The sequence below is a fragment of the Crocuta crocuta genome, unplaced genomic scaffold (assembly GCF_008692635.1).
Source record: "Crocuta crocuta isolate KB4526 unplaced genomic scaffold, BGI_CrCroc_1.0 scaffold318, whole genome shotgun sequence".
Lineage (NCBI taxonomy): Eukaryota > Metazoa > Chordata > Mammalia > Carnivora > Hyaenidae > Crocuta > Crocuta crocuta.
In genome coordinates this window covers 4,585,077-4,599,448 of record NW_027531425.1, presented here as the reverse complement: position 1 = coordinate 4,599,448, position 14,372 = coordinate 4,585,077, and the positions used below count along the sequence as shown (strand labels likewise).

Genomic DNA, 14,372 nt, shown 5'->3' with positions numbered 1-14,372 from the left:
GGGGGGGGGGGGGGGGGGGGGGGGGGGGGAGGCAGAGTCAGGCAGAGAGAACTGCTTGCCTCAGTCTGGCCTAGAAAGGAGGGAGGCAGAGGAAGGGGTTAATGTTTAATGACAAAGGGGACCCGAGCATCTCTGTCATGAGATGAGGAGTTGGCAGCAGAGCAGAGGCGAGTGAGGGGGCGGGAGGCTCAGGAAGACAGCGCAACAGATGGGAGTAGAGGGTCCGGAGGGGCCTGACTGTGTAGAAGAGGGGCAGGGAAGCCAACCACCCTGGGGCAGAAGGAGGAACAGTTCCTCCTCCAGCACAGCAGGGAGCCCAGAGAGGCCCGTGGGACTACTGTACTCAGAGGCGGCTGGGAAGTCTGAAGATCATGGCCAGTGGCGGCCCCTGTCCTCTGCTGGACCATCCAGTGCTCTTTCCCAAAAGTACCACAATGTGGGCAGCCTTGGCCAAGTGGCAGCTGCTGGGAGACACGGTGGAAAGGAGGTGGGTGAGGACTGGGTGAGACCTTCCTCAAGCTGTTCGATCGTGGTCCAGAGGGTTCAACACAGCCAGAAGTACTGAGGCCACGCCCAGCCTGAGGCACACAGCGAGTCCCCTCGTTAACATTCTTCAGAACAGTACCGATGGGAACCAGCTTTGCCATTTGGTCCCCACTGCCCCCTCTAACTGTGCTTGCCGGCAGCTGTGACATGACCAGGTCAGTGCTTCTGTCCCCTAAAGCATCTGCACATCTCCCGTGCGTGAGGTTGTTACCACCGCAGAGAAGCAGGCCGGGTGGCTTATGTCCATCCTGCAGAGTAGAAATTTGCCTTGGTTCAGTGAGTCATGGCAAGGGCAGGGCTGGGACCCAGGAATTCTCACTCCTGGGCTCTTTCCACCAAATCCAGCCAAGCTCAACAGGAGCAAGCAGGCAAATCCGCAGGGGAAAAACCAACACCATGTGATTCGTGCCCAGACCAGGTAGGGCTTTGAGCCACCTGGTATCTGGATCCCGCATGTTTCCACAGGCCGGTGAGAGCTGAAGAGGTGCTCAGAGCTCAGGGCTGGCACCAGGGGCCCCTTCTTACTGTCCTCGTTCACTCCAAAGCATTTATTGACCACCTGCTGTATGCTGGGGAGAAATAACAGAAAGGAAGATTCTGTCACTCCTCAGCAGGAGCTCAGGGGCTGGTGGGGCTGGAGGTGGAAGGACAAACAAGTAAACAGCCTACAGTGCGGCAGCTTCTCAGCGGAGCCAGACACCGCTCTGGTGTGTGAGAAACACTGGATGTGTCCTCCCTGCGGAGAGCTCCTGTCAAGGTTTAAAAAAAAAAAAAAAGAAAAGAAAGAAAGAAGAAGACAGGGACAGTCAGAAGGAAGAAAAACAAATAGCTTTTCTAATCTGATTTTGGTTGTTGCTTCATTTAAAGAGTAATGAGTATGAGCTTAAGTCCTAATGCCTTAATGCAGATTTCTGCAAATCCACAGAGGAAATTCAGAAGCGCTGGTGGAAGTCCAGACCCATTTTACTAACTCATGGATATTAATGGCCTTATGTTTGGTTGCACATGTAATGAGGTCAGCTTTGGAGCACCTGGGGGCTCAGTCAGTTAAGCGTCCGACTCTTGGTTTCTGCTCAGGTCATGATCTCAGGGTTTGTGAGTTCACGCCACACGCCAGGCTCTGGGCTGACAACACAGAGCCTGCTTGGGATTCTCTGTCTCCCTCTCTCTCTGCCCCTCCCCTGCTTGTGCTCGCTTGCTCTCTCTTCCTCCCTCCTTCTCAAAATAAATAAATAAATTTTTTTTTAATAAATAAATTTTTAAAAATGAGGACAGCCTTAGCCCTGACACGCATATATAATGAGTCCAGAGGGCTATGGTTCAAGCCCAAGGCTGCTCTGGGAGGGCAGTTTCTGACCCTGTGGGAAGCCCACTGTCTTTCTTCCTATTTCATAGCTGCTATTTCTCCCCCTTGCAGCAAGGTTTGGATAGGAACATGCTGGGATCCTTAACTGGGCCAAACAGCTTCCGGAACTTCACCTCCCGATTCTAAGAAGGGGCTGCTCAAGCAAGTACAGATTGTAGGTAAGAACTGGCCCTCCCACCCCGGGCAGAGGCATCTCCAGGATCCTGCAACTACCTCAGACAGTCTCAGAGGGAGAGGCCAGGCCTGTGCTTCCCAGGGACACAGAAGCATCCTTTGATCTGGCAGACAGCCTAACTATAGCTGACATAAGAGCTATGAGGACAGCCGTATAGATTGTTTGGCCAGCGTGCATGGGCTGTCCCACCACAGGACATTAGGGATGTGCAATGTCTGGGCAGAACTTCCAGGTACAGCAGTGCAAGCTGTGCACTGCACAACCTAGGCGGAGCCATGCACATGAGCTGTAGTATGAATGCAGCTATACAATATGTCATTTGGGTTTGTACGCCTACAGCTCACTTTCTTATCCTTTTTATAATTCACTTTCCAGTCTTCACACGCCTCGTGTGGATAAGTTTATCTCCCACTGATGATCCCAAAGACCAAAAGCTCAGGACCAGTATCTTTAACAAAGGCATACACACCTTTGCTTTCATTAGAATAACTTAAGATGCTTACTAAAACACATACTCCGGGCCCCAGCCCCAGCAATTCTGACTCAGTAGCTCTGGAGTGGAAAATGCGTTATTAAACAAGCATCCAAAGTGTTTCTCATGCAAACGATATCAACTTTCTCTAGAAGGTCACTAGAGATGGCCCCAGTGTGGAGCCATCTGCCAGGAGCCAAGGGTGAGGATAGGGTCTCCTGAGCTGAAGGGGACGTCTTAGCACCCTGGCTATCTGCCCGCACCCCAACACCTCAGGAGGCTCCCAGTGGGAGAGTCGGCTGTAACTTTGTCCAGCTGAACATAAATAAGACACCAGATCCCTTCTCCTGGCAGATGAGTGCCGGCAACATGAGGATGGAAAAAGAGAGAAGACAAAATTCGATAGATTCTTAATGAGGGAGGTCTGGCGCCTCAGTGTGTGCAGAGCCTGGGCACGGTGTTGGCAGACCGGGGTGGGCATGGCGGTGAAGACGCCAAGCTGACGAGCTTCTCGCCCAACAGGAACAACCTACGAATGTGTCAGGGCTGCTCTGAATCCCCTCTCGGGCCAGGGGACATGTCTGTGCCGACATGGGGGGGAGGGGTGGCGGTGCTGGCCAGACCGATGGCGTGGGCGCCTCTCCCTGTAGACACTAACTGGACGCTTCTCCTCCAGGAGTGGTGTGATCCAGCTGAGAAGACCTCAGGCCTTGCTGGACGGGCGACTCTGTCCACCCTGTGCGATGTTTGGAAAAGTTCAAATCCAATCGAAAGGAAACCTGAAAACTGTGGATGATGGAAATATTTTTAGATTTTTTTTTTCCTTGGGGGAACTGGCAGGCAGGGAGGGTTGGGAAGGGGGGGGAACTTCTCTTGAGTTAAAGGGGCTTATGTTTCATGTCAATACTTCTTTCTCTGAGAAATGATATATATGTATATATATGTACGTATCATATATATATGCATATATATATACATACGTATATATAATGTAAGTGTGTATGTGTGTGCAAGAATGACCACAAAGTGCAAAAAGCGAAGTAAGCTGTTACTGCAGCTCATGAGGTGGTGAAAAGGACTCTCCCATGTTTCTTACTCGTAGGCAGGGGCTTCCGTGCTTTTTGTTTAGCTCCCCGTAGTTCCCAAAATGTGCCGTGCCAGGGCAGGCGGCCCGCACCAGGGTCGGGTCCACGAGAAGTCTTGCAAGGGAGCCATGGAGTGGGGGAGGTAAGGGAGAGGTAAGGGGGAGTAACTGGGCCTGGGGCCAACCTCCCGCCTTAAGAGGCAGCTTTGCAGGAAGGGAGGCTGGCCAGGCTGCTGAAGTCCAGTGTATCTTGTGGGAAAATCTAGCTGTCTGATAGTGCGCCCTTCCCGCAAAGCCCCGGGGCCTGGGGCTGGACGGGGTTGGGGCTCTGGAGGCCAGGGGAGGACAGTCACCTTTGCTTTGCTACCTGAAGTCTGTTCTGGGGGAGTAGGAGCCTGAGAGATGGGGCTGGCCATTCTCTTGGGCTGTGAAACCGGTCAGAGGAGGCTCAGCCTATAGAGCACGTGCCTTCAGAGGCTTGTCATCTACCTGTTTCAGGAGAAAGAAGGCAAAATGATGCCCGAAGCTAAAGAGCTGTTCAGGACACGGCTGTTTGGTCGTCATATTCCCAACAGCAAGGGGGACAAGCTGGGGCCAGACAGGGGCCTGCTCCAGGCTCCAGTGGGACAGCAGCTGATTGGAAACTAGCCAGGAGGACACTTCCCTGTGGGTCTGATAAGACTCAAGTGAGAGAGTGTTTTGGGTCCCAGAAGACTTTGAAGTTGGGCATTTGGATAGACAGGAAGGGGAACTGTCAAATCAGGGCCCCGATGAGCCCAAGGCCCAGCCAGTGGCCATCCCCACCTTCCCCTGAACCCCAGCCATCCTGCTCTTCACTGTGTCTTTGGGAAAACCACAGAGGATGTGATCAAAGGGGCTTATCTGGGACACCGGCTGCACCCAAGACCCCAGACTCTTGCGCATTTCAGATGAGAAGTAGTAGAAGGACCCCCTCAGGGCCCCAGGGGAAAGCTTGCTGTACATAGCCCTTAGTATATACTGTAAGATAGAGAGAACTTTCCTTTCTGCCTCTGCCACCCGTACTAGCGTTGTTGGTGTCAGATAGGAATTAACTGCCTGGTCCAGATCCTTCTCTAGAAGAATAGAAGGTGCTGCTCATCCTGCATTCCTCCTCATCCTCCTCCCAGGTCCGCTGCCTGCCCCCCGGCCTCCACCACCCCCCAATCCAACCCCACTTCTTGCCCCCGCAGTCGGAATTGAAACGTACCTTTCTGAACTAAGGATGTACCTATTAAGAGATGTGACAACTGAGATGTGATCAGCCATGTGATGACAGGCCATTTCACCAGGTCTGTGATGCCCTCCCTCCCTTTTGCTCATGGTGGAAGGCCCTCCTCCTGGCTCATCCCTCTCTCTCAGGAGCCACAAGGGAGCCTGGTCCCATCAGATAGTCTGGGGGGAGGGAGGGGTAGGTCCCAGGATGACTTCTCTGCCAGTCACCGGGGCTCAGAGGAATTCATTTCTTAAAAAAATATGTATGATGCACCAATACATACCAGGCAGTGTTCTGGGATCTCAGGATACATCAGGAAACGAAACAGACCAAGCCCTGTCCTCATGTACATTATGTTCTCCAGGAGGAAGGAGGAGACACGGGGTGTTTGGCCTTGGGGACCCCTCCCCCAGTGTGAAAGGACTGTCCACTCCCATCAGAGCAAGAGGGAAATAGCACACTCCCAGGGAGTCTGTGACAGCCTTTCCCCTAGTGCTGTCCTGACCTCCTGCCGTTCCTCTTTGCCGTTCTTCTGTTCCAGCTGTGCTGAAGACCCAGGTGGACCCGGCCCTCTGCCTTGAGGAATGGTGGGTGGAGGTGGACAGGTAGGCCGGGCCTGATTTTGTAAGCTCTCTAGTGCTTTCTCAGGCCGGCCAGCTGGGCCTGTCACCTGGGCCTCTGACCCAGGCCTGTCACTTTGGAAGAGGCAAAACTGAGAGAGTCCTGAGGATGCATTTCCTAAAGACGGGGAGGAAGGGGGTGGCCCAGGCATGGCTCAGTATCTAAAGCCCACGTTGGCCTCATGCTATTGGGGTTGACGCCCCAAACAAGACATTCCAATTTGAGGGCAATGAGGAGGGACATAGACCACCCAGTCACACCCTGTCCCTGCCCAGACCCCAGGGTCTCTTGTGCTTAACACAGATCCAGTCACTGGCCACCAGCAGCCTGTCCAGTGGGAGCCAGACCAGCAATGCACCCCATGCTTCTCCTGGTGATGCAGTGGGGGGGTGTCACCAGTCATGTGAGGACACTGATGTTCTCTCTCAGCCACCCCAGAGCCTGAAAGGTGGGATGGCTCTGACGAGGAAGCCTGGGACAGTGGGATGGGCAGGGGGAGATGGGCAGAGGGAAGCCCAGCGGATGGTTCTGTGAGGTGCCCTGGAGCCCTTCCAGAGCCCATTCTTCCCTCTGCCCCGTGTTTGTGTAAGAGCCTTGTGCTGGCCAAGCCCAGTTTCTCTGTGTGTGCACTATGTGTTTGCTTTTTTGGAAATATAGGAAATCAATAAATTGCTGGCATTTCTTTGAACTTTCTTGAACAGTGGATTATTTGGGGGTGCTGTTGAGGAAGGCGGAGGGACTCACTACCTTCCAGGGTCTCCTCTTCCCCTGTGTCAGGCTAGGACCGAGAGCTCCATGTGAGGGGAGATGGACGCCACCACTCACGGGCACCTGTTTCGGGTCCGTGCATTTGAGCCTCACAGCGGCTCCGGGACGCTGGTATTGCTGCACTAACCTGACGGATAAGTACGGTGAGGCTTAGGGAGGGAGCAAATATGCCCAATGTTACTGTGCTTATAGAGGGAAAGGCACCCCACCCATGAACCTACCCAGACGAAGCACCTGTAGGAAAACAAACTTCAAGGATGTAAGAGAAACTCATGTTTACTGAATGCGTATTCTACCTGCGTCCTGGATGAGGTACTTGGAGCATCACAAAAGCAGAGGACGTGGTGGACCCCAGCCACAAGAGGGTCCCAAGGGACAAGATGAGCATGGGGAACTTCAGCAGGTGGTAAATTCCAGATGGTAGTCTGGACATAACTGCTGGGGGCCATCCTGGGCGTCAGCACTATCTGGGTGGAGAAGGCTGGGAAAGTGGAGGGAAAGTGCTGGAAAGGAGCTCTTTCCCACCTTAGGAAGGTGGTGACTGCCATGGCCTCTCTATAGAGCCACAGCTCTGACTTTCTGGGTCATCTCCTAGTTTCGTAAAGGGTCAGGGCAGCCAAGGAGGAGACACTCTGTGTGTCAGCCCAGGGGGAGGAAGGGGGCCTGTCTGGAGTCCAGAGTGTTGATATACTAGGTCTGGGGCCTCTGCAAAGGTCTTGAGTCCTGAAAAACATGTGTTGGCTCCAAAATGTGAACTCAGATTCTAAATCCAAAATCAAGAAATGTCTGATTGTTAAGCTTTCACTACAATGGAGCAAACATGCAGAAAGGCGCACAACAGGGGCGCTTGCGGGGCTCAGTCAGTGACGCATCTGACTTCGGCTCAGGTCATGATCTCACAGCTTGTAGTTCGAGCCCCGCATCAGGCTCTGTGCTTGTGAGCACCGAGCCTGCTTCAGATCCTCGGCTTCCCTCTCTCTGCCCTCCGCTGTGTTCTCTCTCTGTTTCTCTCTCTCTCTCTCTCTCAAAAATAAACATTAAAAAAAAAAAGAAAAGCACACAACAGAAATGTATGCTGCTTTATGAATCTTTGCAAACTGAACACCCCATGCAGCCAGCACCCAGATCAAGAATTGACTGTTACCAGCACCCCAAGTCCCCCTCAGGCCCCTGCCTGTCACTATACCACTCCCCAAGGGTAATCACTATCTCGACTTTTTCTTTTTTGTGTTTTTTTATTTTCTGAGAGAGAGAGGGCACGAGTGAGGGAGGGACAGAAGGAAGGGGCAGAGAGAGAGAGAGCGGGGAAGGTTAGAGAGAGAGAAGTGAGGTTCACCCAAAGCGGGGCTCAAACTCACCAACTGACAGATCACGACCTGAGCTGAAGTCAGGTACTGAACTGACCGAGCCACCCACGTGACCCTCTCCTGACTTTTACCACCATACGGTAATTTTGCCTGTCTTGCACTTGGTATAAATGGAGTCAGGATGTCCCTCATTGCGTCTGCCTTCTCTAGGTTGTGCAATGAGGTCACACATTACGATGGCCTGTCGTGTTCACCGCTGTGTGGTAGGCCAACGCAGGACAGTGACGCAGCGCACAATGGAGTAGGACGTCACCGTCATGGTTATATCTAGGACTTACCGACATTTGGAAGCGATGTGTGGATTAGCCCTCTCACGTCCTCAAAGTTCCCACATGTGGTGTGATTGCTGGGAAATCACAATTCACAGCAAAGAACTTTGATCGATGTGGGATGTGGGTACATCTAACGTGCGGGAGTGGCGAAGGGCTACAAAGGTCTTCCGTCAGCGATCTCTGGACAAGAGGGTGACAGGCTTTTCTGGCCCCTCTGAGGACTAGCCTGTGAGAATTGATGGCCTTGNCGGGGGGGGGGGGGGGGGCACCAGGAGCAGCTAGAAGTCTAGATGGTGCCAAGGGAAATGCCCAAGAACCCTGGGGGCGGAGTCTTCCTGACCCCCACAGCCAGGCTGTGCTCATCTACCTATCCCTGAGCCTTGAAGCCATTTCCTCCTGTCCCTTTGCAGCTGGCCTGGCCCAAGGTCCGGACCCCACCCCCACCACCCAGTAGTCCAAGTTACTCCAGAAACAAAGCAGTCTTTGCACGTCACGTCTTACAATGCAGTGCATTGTGTTGCCCAGCACAGCTGGAGAAAGAGTGAACAGGCATCGTGAATAACAATAGTCTTTTTACTTGAGGAGCTAAAAAAATAACCTCTTTAACTTCTAAAGCCTTAGAGTATCCATTTTCTGTGCTAAGCTTTACCTCGTTCTAGTGAGACAAGCAGAACTCAGGGTATTACAGTCCAATGTATAGATTGAGAGACAAAGTGTCTGTCCCAGAGTCTCTCAGCGAATGTGTGCAGAACCGTGGCTGAAACCCAAGTGTCTGTCCCCACCCAGGTGTAGACTCTGATCAACTCAGGTGAACTTTCCCAGCTGTCCCAGCCTTAGCATGTGATAAGACAGCCCCAATACGAAGGTAATACTGTGCACAATTCAACCCAGTGACAGGGAAACTGACGCTACCTCAAGGCATCATGCTAAGATGACACATCTCACCAGCAGGGGCAGTGTGCAGACAGGCTGATAAATAGAAAGTTCTGATCTGTGGACTATCGGATACCAGAAACAGCTGTGAGGATCATCTACTCTGGGGCCAGCTGGTTTGGTTGGTTAGAATATGAGGCTAATGACCCCTCCCCCCCACCACCACCATAATGCCTCACTGCCTACCTTAACCAGGCATCCTGCAGGCACCTGCTCCTTCAGCAGAGTACAAATGTCACTGGGAAGCATGTCAGTCCTCTTGAGGGGAGTGTGTCAAAGCTGATGAGCCTCACTGGTGGCAGATCATCATAGACATTCCATATAAGAAAGGACATCATGCTCCCAATGTTCCAGACCCATTAGTCAACTATTAAGAAGTTTCATGACTGATGAATTAATTTAAAAATTTTCCGTATTTATCAAGTAGCTCTAAATCTCTGGGCCATAATTCCACCCCCTCTACACAAAGCCATTAAATCCTGCTCTCTACACCTCCCTCAGAAAGGAAGTGTCAAGGGACACCTGGGTGGCTCAGTCGGTTAAGCGTCTGACTCTTGATCTCAGCTCAGGTCATGATCTCACAATTCCTGGGACAAGCCCTGCATCTGGCTCTGTGCTGACAGTACAGAGCCTGCTTAATATTCTCTCTCTTCCTCTCTGCCCCTCCCCCATGCACACACACTCTCTCTGTCTCTCTCTAAATAAATATTTTTTTAAATAAAGTCCAAAATTAAAAAAAAAAAAAAGGAAGGAATCTTAAATCAGATATGCAAGGCCGAGGCCAGTTGGGCCCACACTGAACCCATGTGTGTCGTTCTGGATCCTCCCAGGCTCACATTCCTGCATTCTGGGGCCCAAAGTTTTCCTGGATGACAGCTGGTCTATAGGGCACAGGTACAGACCTAGAGAAAGGTGACCACATGTTAATTACGTTTAATCTTTATATCGATGCCACAAATCATGTTTAACAGTTCCCATTTAACAGATAATGAAACTATGGTTCAGAGAGTCTCGGTTATGTATTCAAGGTCACACAGCTAGTAAATGATGGGTTAGGAATTTGAACCAAGTCTGAGGCCGAGGCTCCTGCTCTTCCCCCTTCGCTGTAACTGCATACAGATCGCCATTCCAACAGTTCTGTTGACTTCTCAGCTAACCACCAGTGACCATCCTTTACTGCAGTGTCCCCTCTGAACCTTCTGTAACCTGGGTGTGAGTCTGGAACAAGCACTTGTACCCTGGACACATACTGCTCACTTTGTTTTAATCTAAGAAACATCTAGGTAAAAAAAAAATTTCTTGTCTTCCAAAAAGGCTCTCCAGACAAAACAAGAAGTCAACCTCCCCCTCCTCGCCTTTTCCTTCAAGCTGATAAAAGCCATTTCCCAGACAACTGGCCAGTTCTGAGTCTGAAGGAAGTCTTTCTTGCCCAGACTCTCCATATGGTTTCTTTTTGCCAGCCCACAGCTGGCCCCGCCTGGCCCCTATGGCTGCCTGAGTTGGGGCCCTCCTAGGGGCAGAGACTTTATTCTTGACCTCAACAAACCAGAGTTTGTTGATGGCGAGACATACTGGCAGGACCAGTGAGGGGAAGCCATGGGCCCGGGAGCTAGGGGCTGGGAGGCGGGCTGGCAGGGAGTGGGGCTGAGGCGGCACCCCAGACTCAACATCCAGCATCCGGAACCCACCCAGCTGGTCCAAACCAGGGACTGAGGCTGTCAGACTGAAAGCGTCATCAGACTTCCTCTTGTCCAGTGGTTTTCACAGTTTTCAGCCACAGAATCCTTTAGGTGAAAGACATCTAACATGGAAGGTCGAAATAACTAACAGGTAAGATCAACACAGTCCCGGTGAAAGAGGTTGAGGGCAGGACCTCCAACTGCCCACCCCCTTTATTCCCAGGAGAGGTTCCTTGGAACCCCAGGCTCCAAGGAGCCATTGGAAAATCTCTGATCTAGTCCAGCCCCCTTGCTTTGCAGGCGAAGAAACTGAGACCCAGGCAGGGGTCACAAAGCAGCTCCAGTAGCAGAACGAGGTCTAGAGCTCAGGTCTCTTGAATTGCAGTTCAGTTTCTTTTTCCTACTCTGCCCTCGCCTCCCCCTTGGATCAGGTGTGCCTTCTGGCGCTCCCACGGTGCTCTGTTAGAGTCTAGCATAACACTCACTACCCTGGGTAATTGTTGCAGTCTGTCATCTCTTCCTGACTAGACTGTGAGCTCCTTGAGGGTAAGGGACCCCTGCAGTACCTGGCACAGAGCAGAGGCTAGATATCCTACCCACACGTGTGTGAGCACACACAGCCACATGGCTGACCGGGGAAGCGTGACAGCACCTGGCACCACGTGGGCACAGAGCAGCGTCTTTGGTAAGTTACAGCGCCACTGTGTGATTAAGTAGGACCTTTCTTATAGCCCAGCATTGGTGACCAGGACTCGGCAGGGGACAAATTGATGCCATATGCCCCACATCCTAAGGAGGGTCTAGAATAACTAGACCCAAACACCAGATGTCTTTGAGCAAAGATGTGGGAGTTTTTAAACCATGAGACTAGATGAGATGACCAACAGAGGTTTTCTGTGTATACACAGAAAAGAGAAGAGGTTCGAAGACTGTGGAGAATCAGCCAAAGAGAAAGAACTGCCAGGGGGGTGGGAGGCAAACCTGGGGACTGACATGTCTAGAAGCCAAGTGAAAGAGGTGTGACTAGATGCAAGGAGGGACCAGCTGTGTGAAAACATGCTGATGAGTCACAAGAGATGAGCAATGAGACACTGGTTTCATGTTCTCTGTTTCTTCTTTCCCTTCTCCTTCACATTTTCCTCCTCTTCTTCCTCCACCTCCTCCACATCCTCCCCTCCTCTTCCTCTCCTTTCTTCCCCTCCCACCTTTAGCTGAAATTCAGATACAGTGAAATGCACAAATCTTAAGTGTACCATTCCATCCATTTGGACAAATACTCCCACCTGTGCAGCTGAACCACTACCAAAATATAGAACATCACCATCACCTCAGAAAGTTCCCTTACACAGTTTCCCTGGCAATCCCCCTCCTCCGAAGCAGCAGCCACTGTTGAGACATTTTTTTTTTTAATTTGAGAGAGAGAGAGAGGAAGAGAGAGAAAGAGACAGAGACAGAGAGAATCTCAAGCAGGCTCAGCACAGAGCCAATGTGCGGCTCAATCCCACAACCCAAAAATCACAATTTGAGCCGAAATCAAGAGTCAGATGCTCAACCAACTGAGCCATCCAAGGGTCCCAAGCTACTTTTTATGGTCGACTACTTTTGCCTGTTTAGAAAAATTTAATGTCTGTAGGATCAATAGGGCTATGTCCTCTTTCATTTCTGATATTGGTAATTTGTTTTTGTTTTCTCAAACAATCTAGCCAGGAGTTGAGCTTTTCAGAAAACCAACACGTGACTTTCTTAACTGTCTTTAACGTTTCTTTTCTATTTCATTAGTTTCCGTTCTTTGTTGTTCCCTCTCTTCCACTTACTTTGAATTTAGTTTGCTTTACTTTTCTAGATTCATAGAGTGGAAACTTAGGTCATAAATTATAGACATTTCAAGCATTTAAAATTCCCTCTAAGAACTGCTTCAGCTGGATCCCGTACATTTTGACATTCCATGGTTTCATTATCCATTAGTTAAAAATATTTTCCAAACTCTTTTGCAAATTTTTTGACCCACATGTTACTTAATTTCAAATATTTGTAGTATCTAGACATTTTCTTTTTATGTATTTCTAATTTTCTATTCTTGCTTATTTCATTGATCTAAAGATTTCATTGATCTGAAGGATAGTGATCCTGGGCCCCTGGGTGGCTCAGTCAGTTGAGCATCCAACTCTCGGTTTCAACTTAGGTCACAATCAGGTCGTGGGATTGAGCCCCGCATGGGGTTCCATGCTGAGTATGGAGCCTGCTTAAGAGTCTCTCTCTTTCTCTCTCTCTCTCTCTCCCCCTCACCCACCCCTGCTCTCTCTCTCTAAATAAAAGTATATAAATAAAACTTAAAAAAAAACACGCAGAACTCATATTGAGGAAGCAATGGCAGACTAGAGCTAAAGTCTTCAGAGAAATGAGGGGAATGACCTGAGGGTCTATAGGTGACAGCAATATTACGCCGTGGTAGTTGCACAGTGGCAGGTTTAACTAAACTGAAGCAAACGTCCAAAGCATCCCCAGGCTTTCTGCTCCCCTCGATTTCACCGATAGTAGTTTCCAGTCAGTGCACAAGCATCTTCTGGTGATAAAGCTGAGCTCTTCCTCAAATTCTCAAAGGGAACCCAGGAACAAACCACTGTTAGAGATGACAGTGAGAAGGAATCCACACTTCTGCCAGTGGCTCTGAGCCCTGTGGGTCCAAGAGCCCAGCTAGTGGTCACACTAGCTCATGGCAGGACAGGGGTGTGGGTGGGGGCTGGTCCAGGGAGCACAGCGGACAGACTTCCTTGTCAACCTACCAGGTTACCTTGAAAGGAGAGCTACAAAGTCTGGCAGAGAGGTGTTCAACGGAGCAAGAGATGCAGGAGTGAGAGAGGGAGGCAAAGGAGAGGATCCGGGGCTTGGCTACAAAGCCTCAGCTGCTCATTCAGAGGAAACTGAGGCACCATGAGGGGAGAGCCCACATAGCAGACCTCAGGCCTCTTGTGGCTGCCCTGAGAGCTCCTTTCCAGCTTCCCGGCACCTCCCTGGGCCTCTCTGTCTCTGCTCCAGGCTCCACAACGTTTAAAACCAACCTGAGCCACACACACTTTGGTTCCTTGCTTTTGAGAAACAAAAGACACACAGTAATGAAATCACCACCTACTTAGTTACCCAAGCAAGAAACTTTGGCAACGTCTCTAATGCTTCCTTTCTCATTCAGGCACCAAGTCCTGAGAGCTCTGAGACATTGCCTCATCTCCATACCCACCAACTCTGTCTTAAATGGGGCCACTTTCTTTCTTTTTTTTCATTTATTTTTTTTATTTTTTTTAAATTTTTTTACAAATAGTTTATTGTCAAATTAGTTTCCATATAACACCCAGTGCTCATCCCCACAAGTGCCCTCCTCCATGCCCATCCCTCCTCCCCCCCCACATCCATCAGTCCTCAGTTTTTGTCAGCATTCAAGAGTCTCTCATGGTTTGCCTCTCTCCCTTTCCCCCACGATTTCCCCCCTCCTTCTCCCCCTTGTTCCTCTGTCAAGTTCCTCCTAATCCTCCTATACATGCAAACATATGATATTTGTCCTTCTCTGCCTGACTTATTTCACTCAGCATAACACCCTCAAGGTCTATCCATATTGCTACACATGGCCAGATTTCATTGTTTCTCATTGCCAAGTAGTATTCCATCGTATAGATAAGCCACATCTTCTTGATCCATTTGTCCGTGGATGGACACTTAGGCTCTTTCCATGTTTTAGCTATTGTTGAGAGTTGCTGCTATGAACATTGGGGTACATGTGCTCCTATGCCTCAGCATTTCTGTATCCCTTGGGTAAATTCCTAGCAGTGCTATTGCTGGGTCATAGAGGAGTTCTATTGTTAG

The 14,372-nt window shown here is 50.5% G+C and overlaps 1 protein-coding gene across 1 annotated transcript in view; it reads left to right on the top strand.

Annotated features, from left to right (window-relative positions):
- The window catches only part of PKP1 (plakophilin 1), a 51,382-nt gene extending 45,196 nt beyond the window's left edge, over positions 1-6,186 (top strand). Inside the window, exons 13-14 of the mRNA XM_077772049.1 lie at positions 1,964-2,070; positions 3,236-6,186. Coding sequence (XP_077628175.1) covers positions 1,964-2,038 — 75 coding nt within the window. The 3' untranslated portion in view covers positions 2,039-2,070; positions 3,236-6,186. The remainder of the gene's footprint in view (positions 1-1,963; positions 2,071-3,235) is intronic.
- Positions 6,187-14,372: the final 8,186 nt, after the last annotated feature.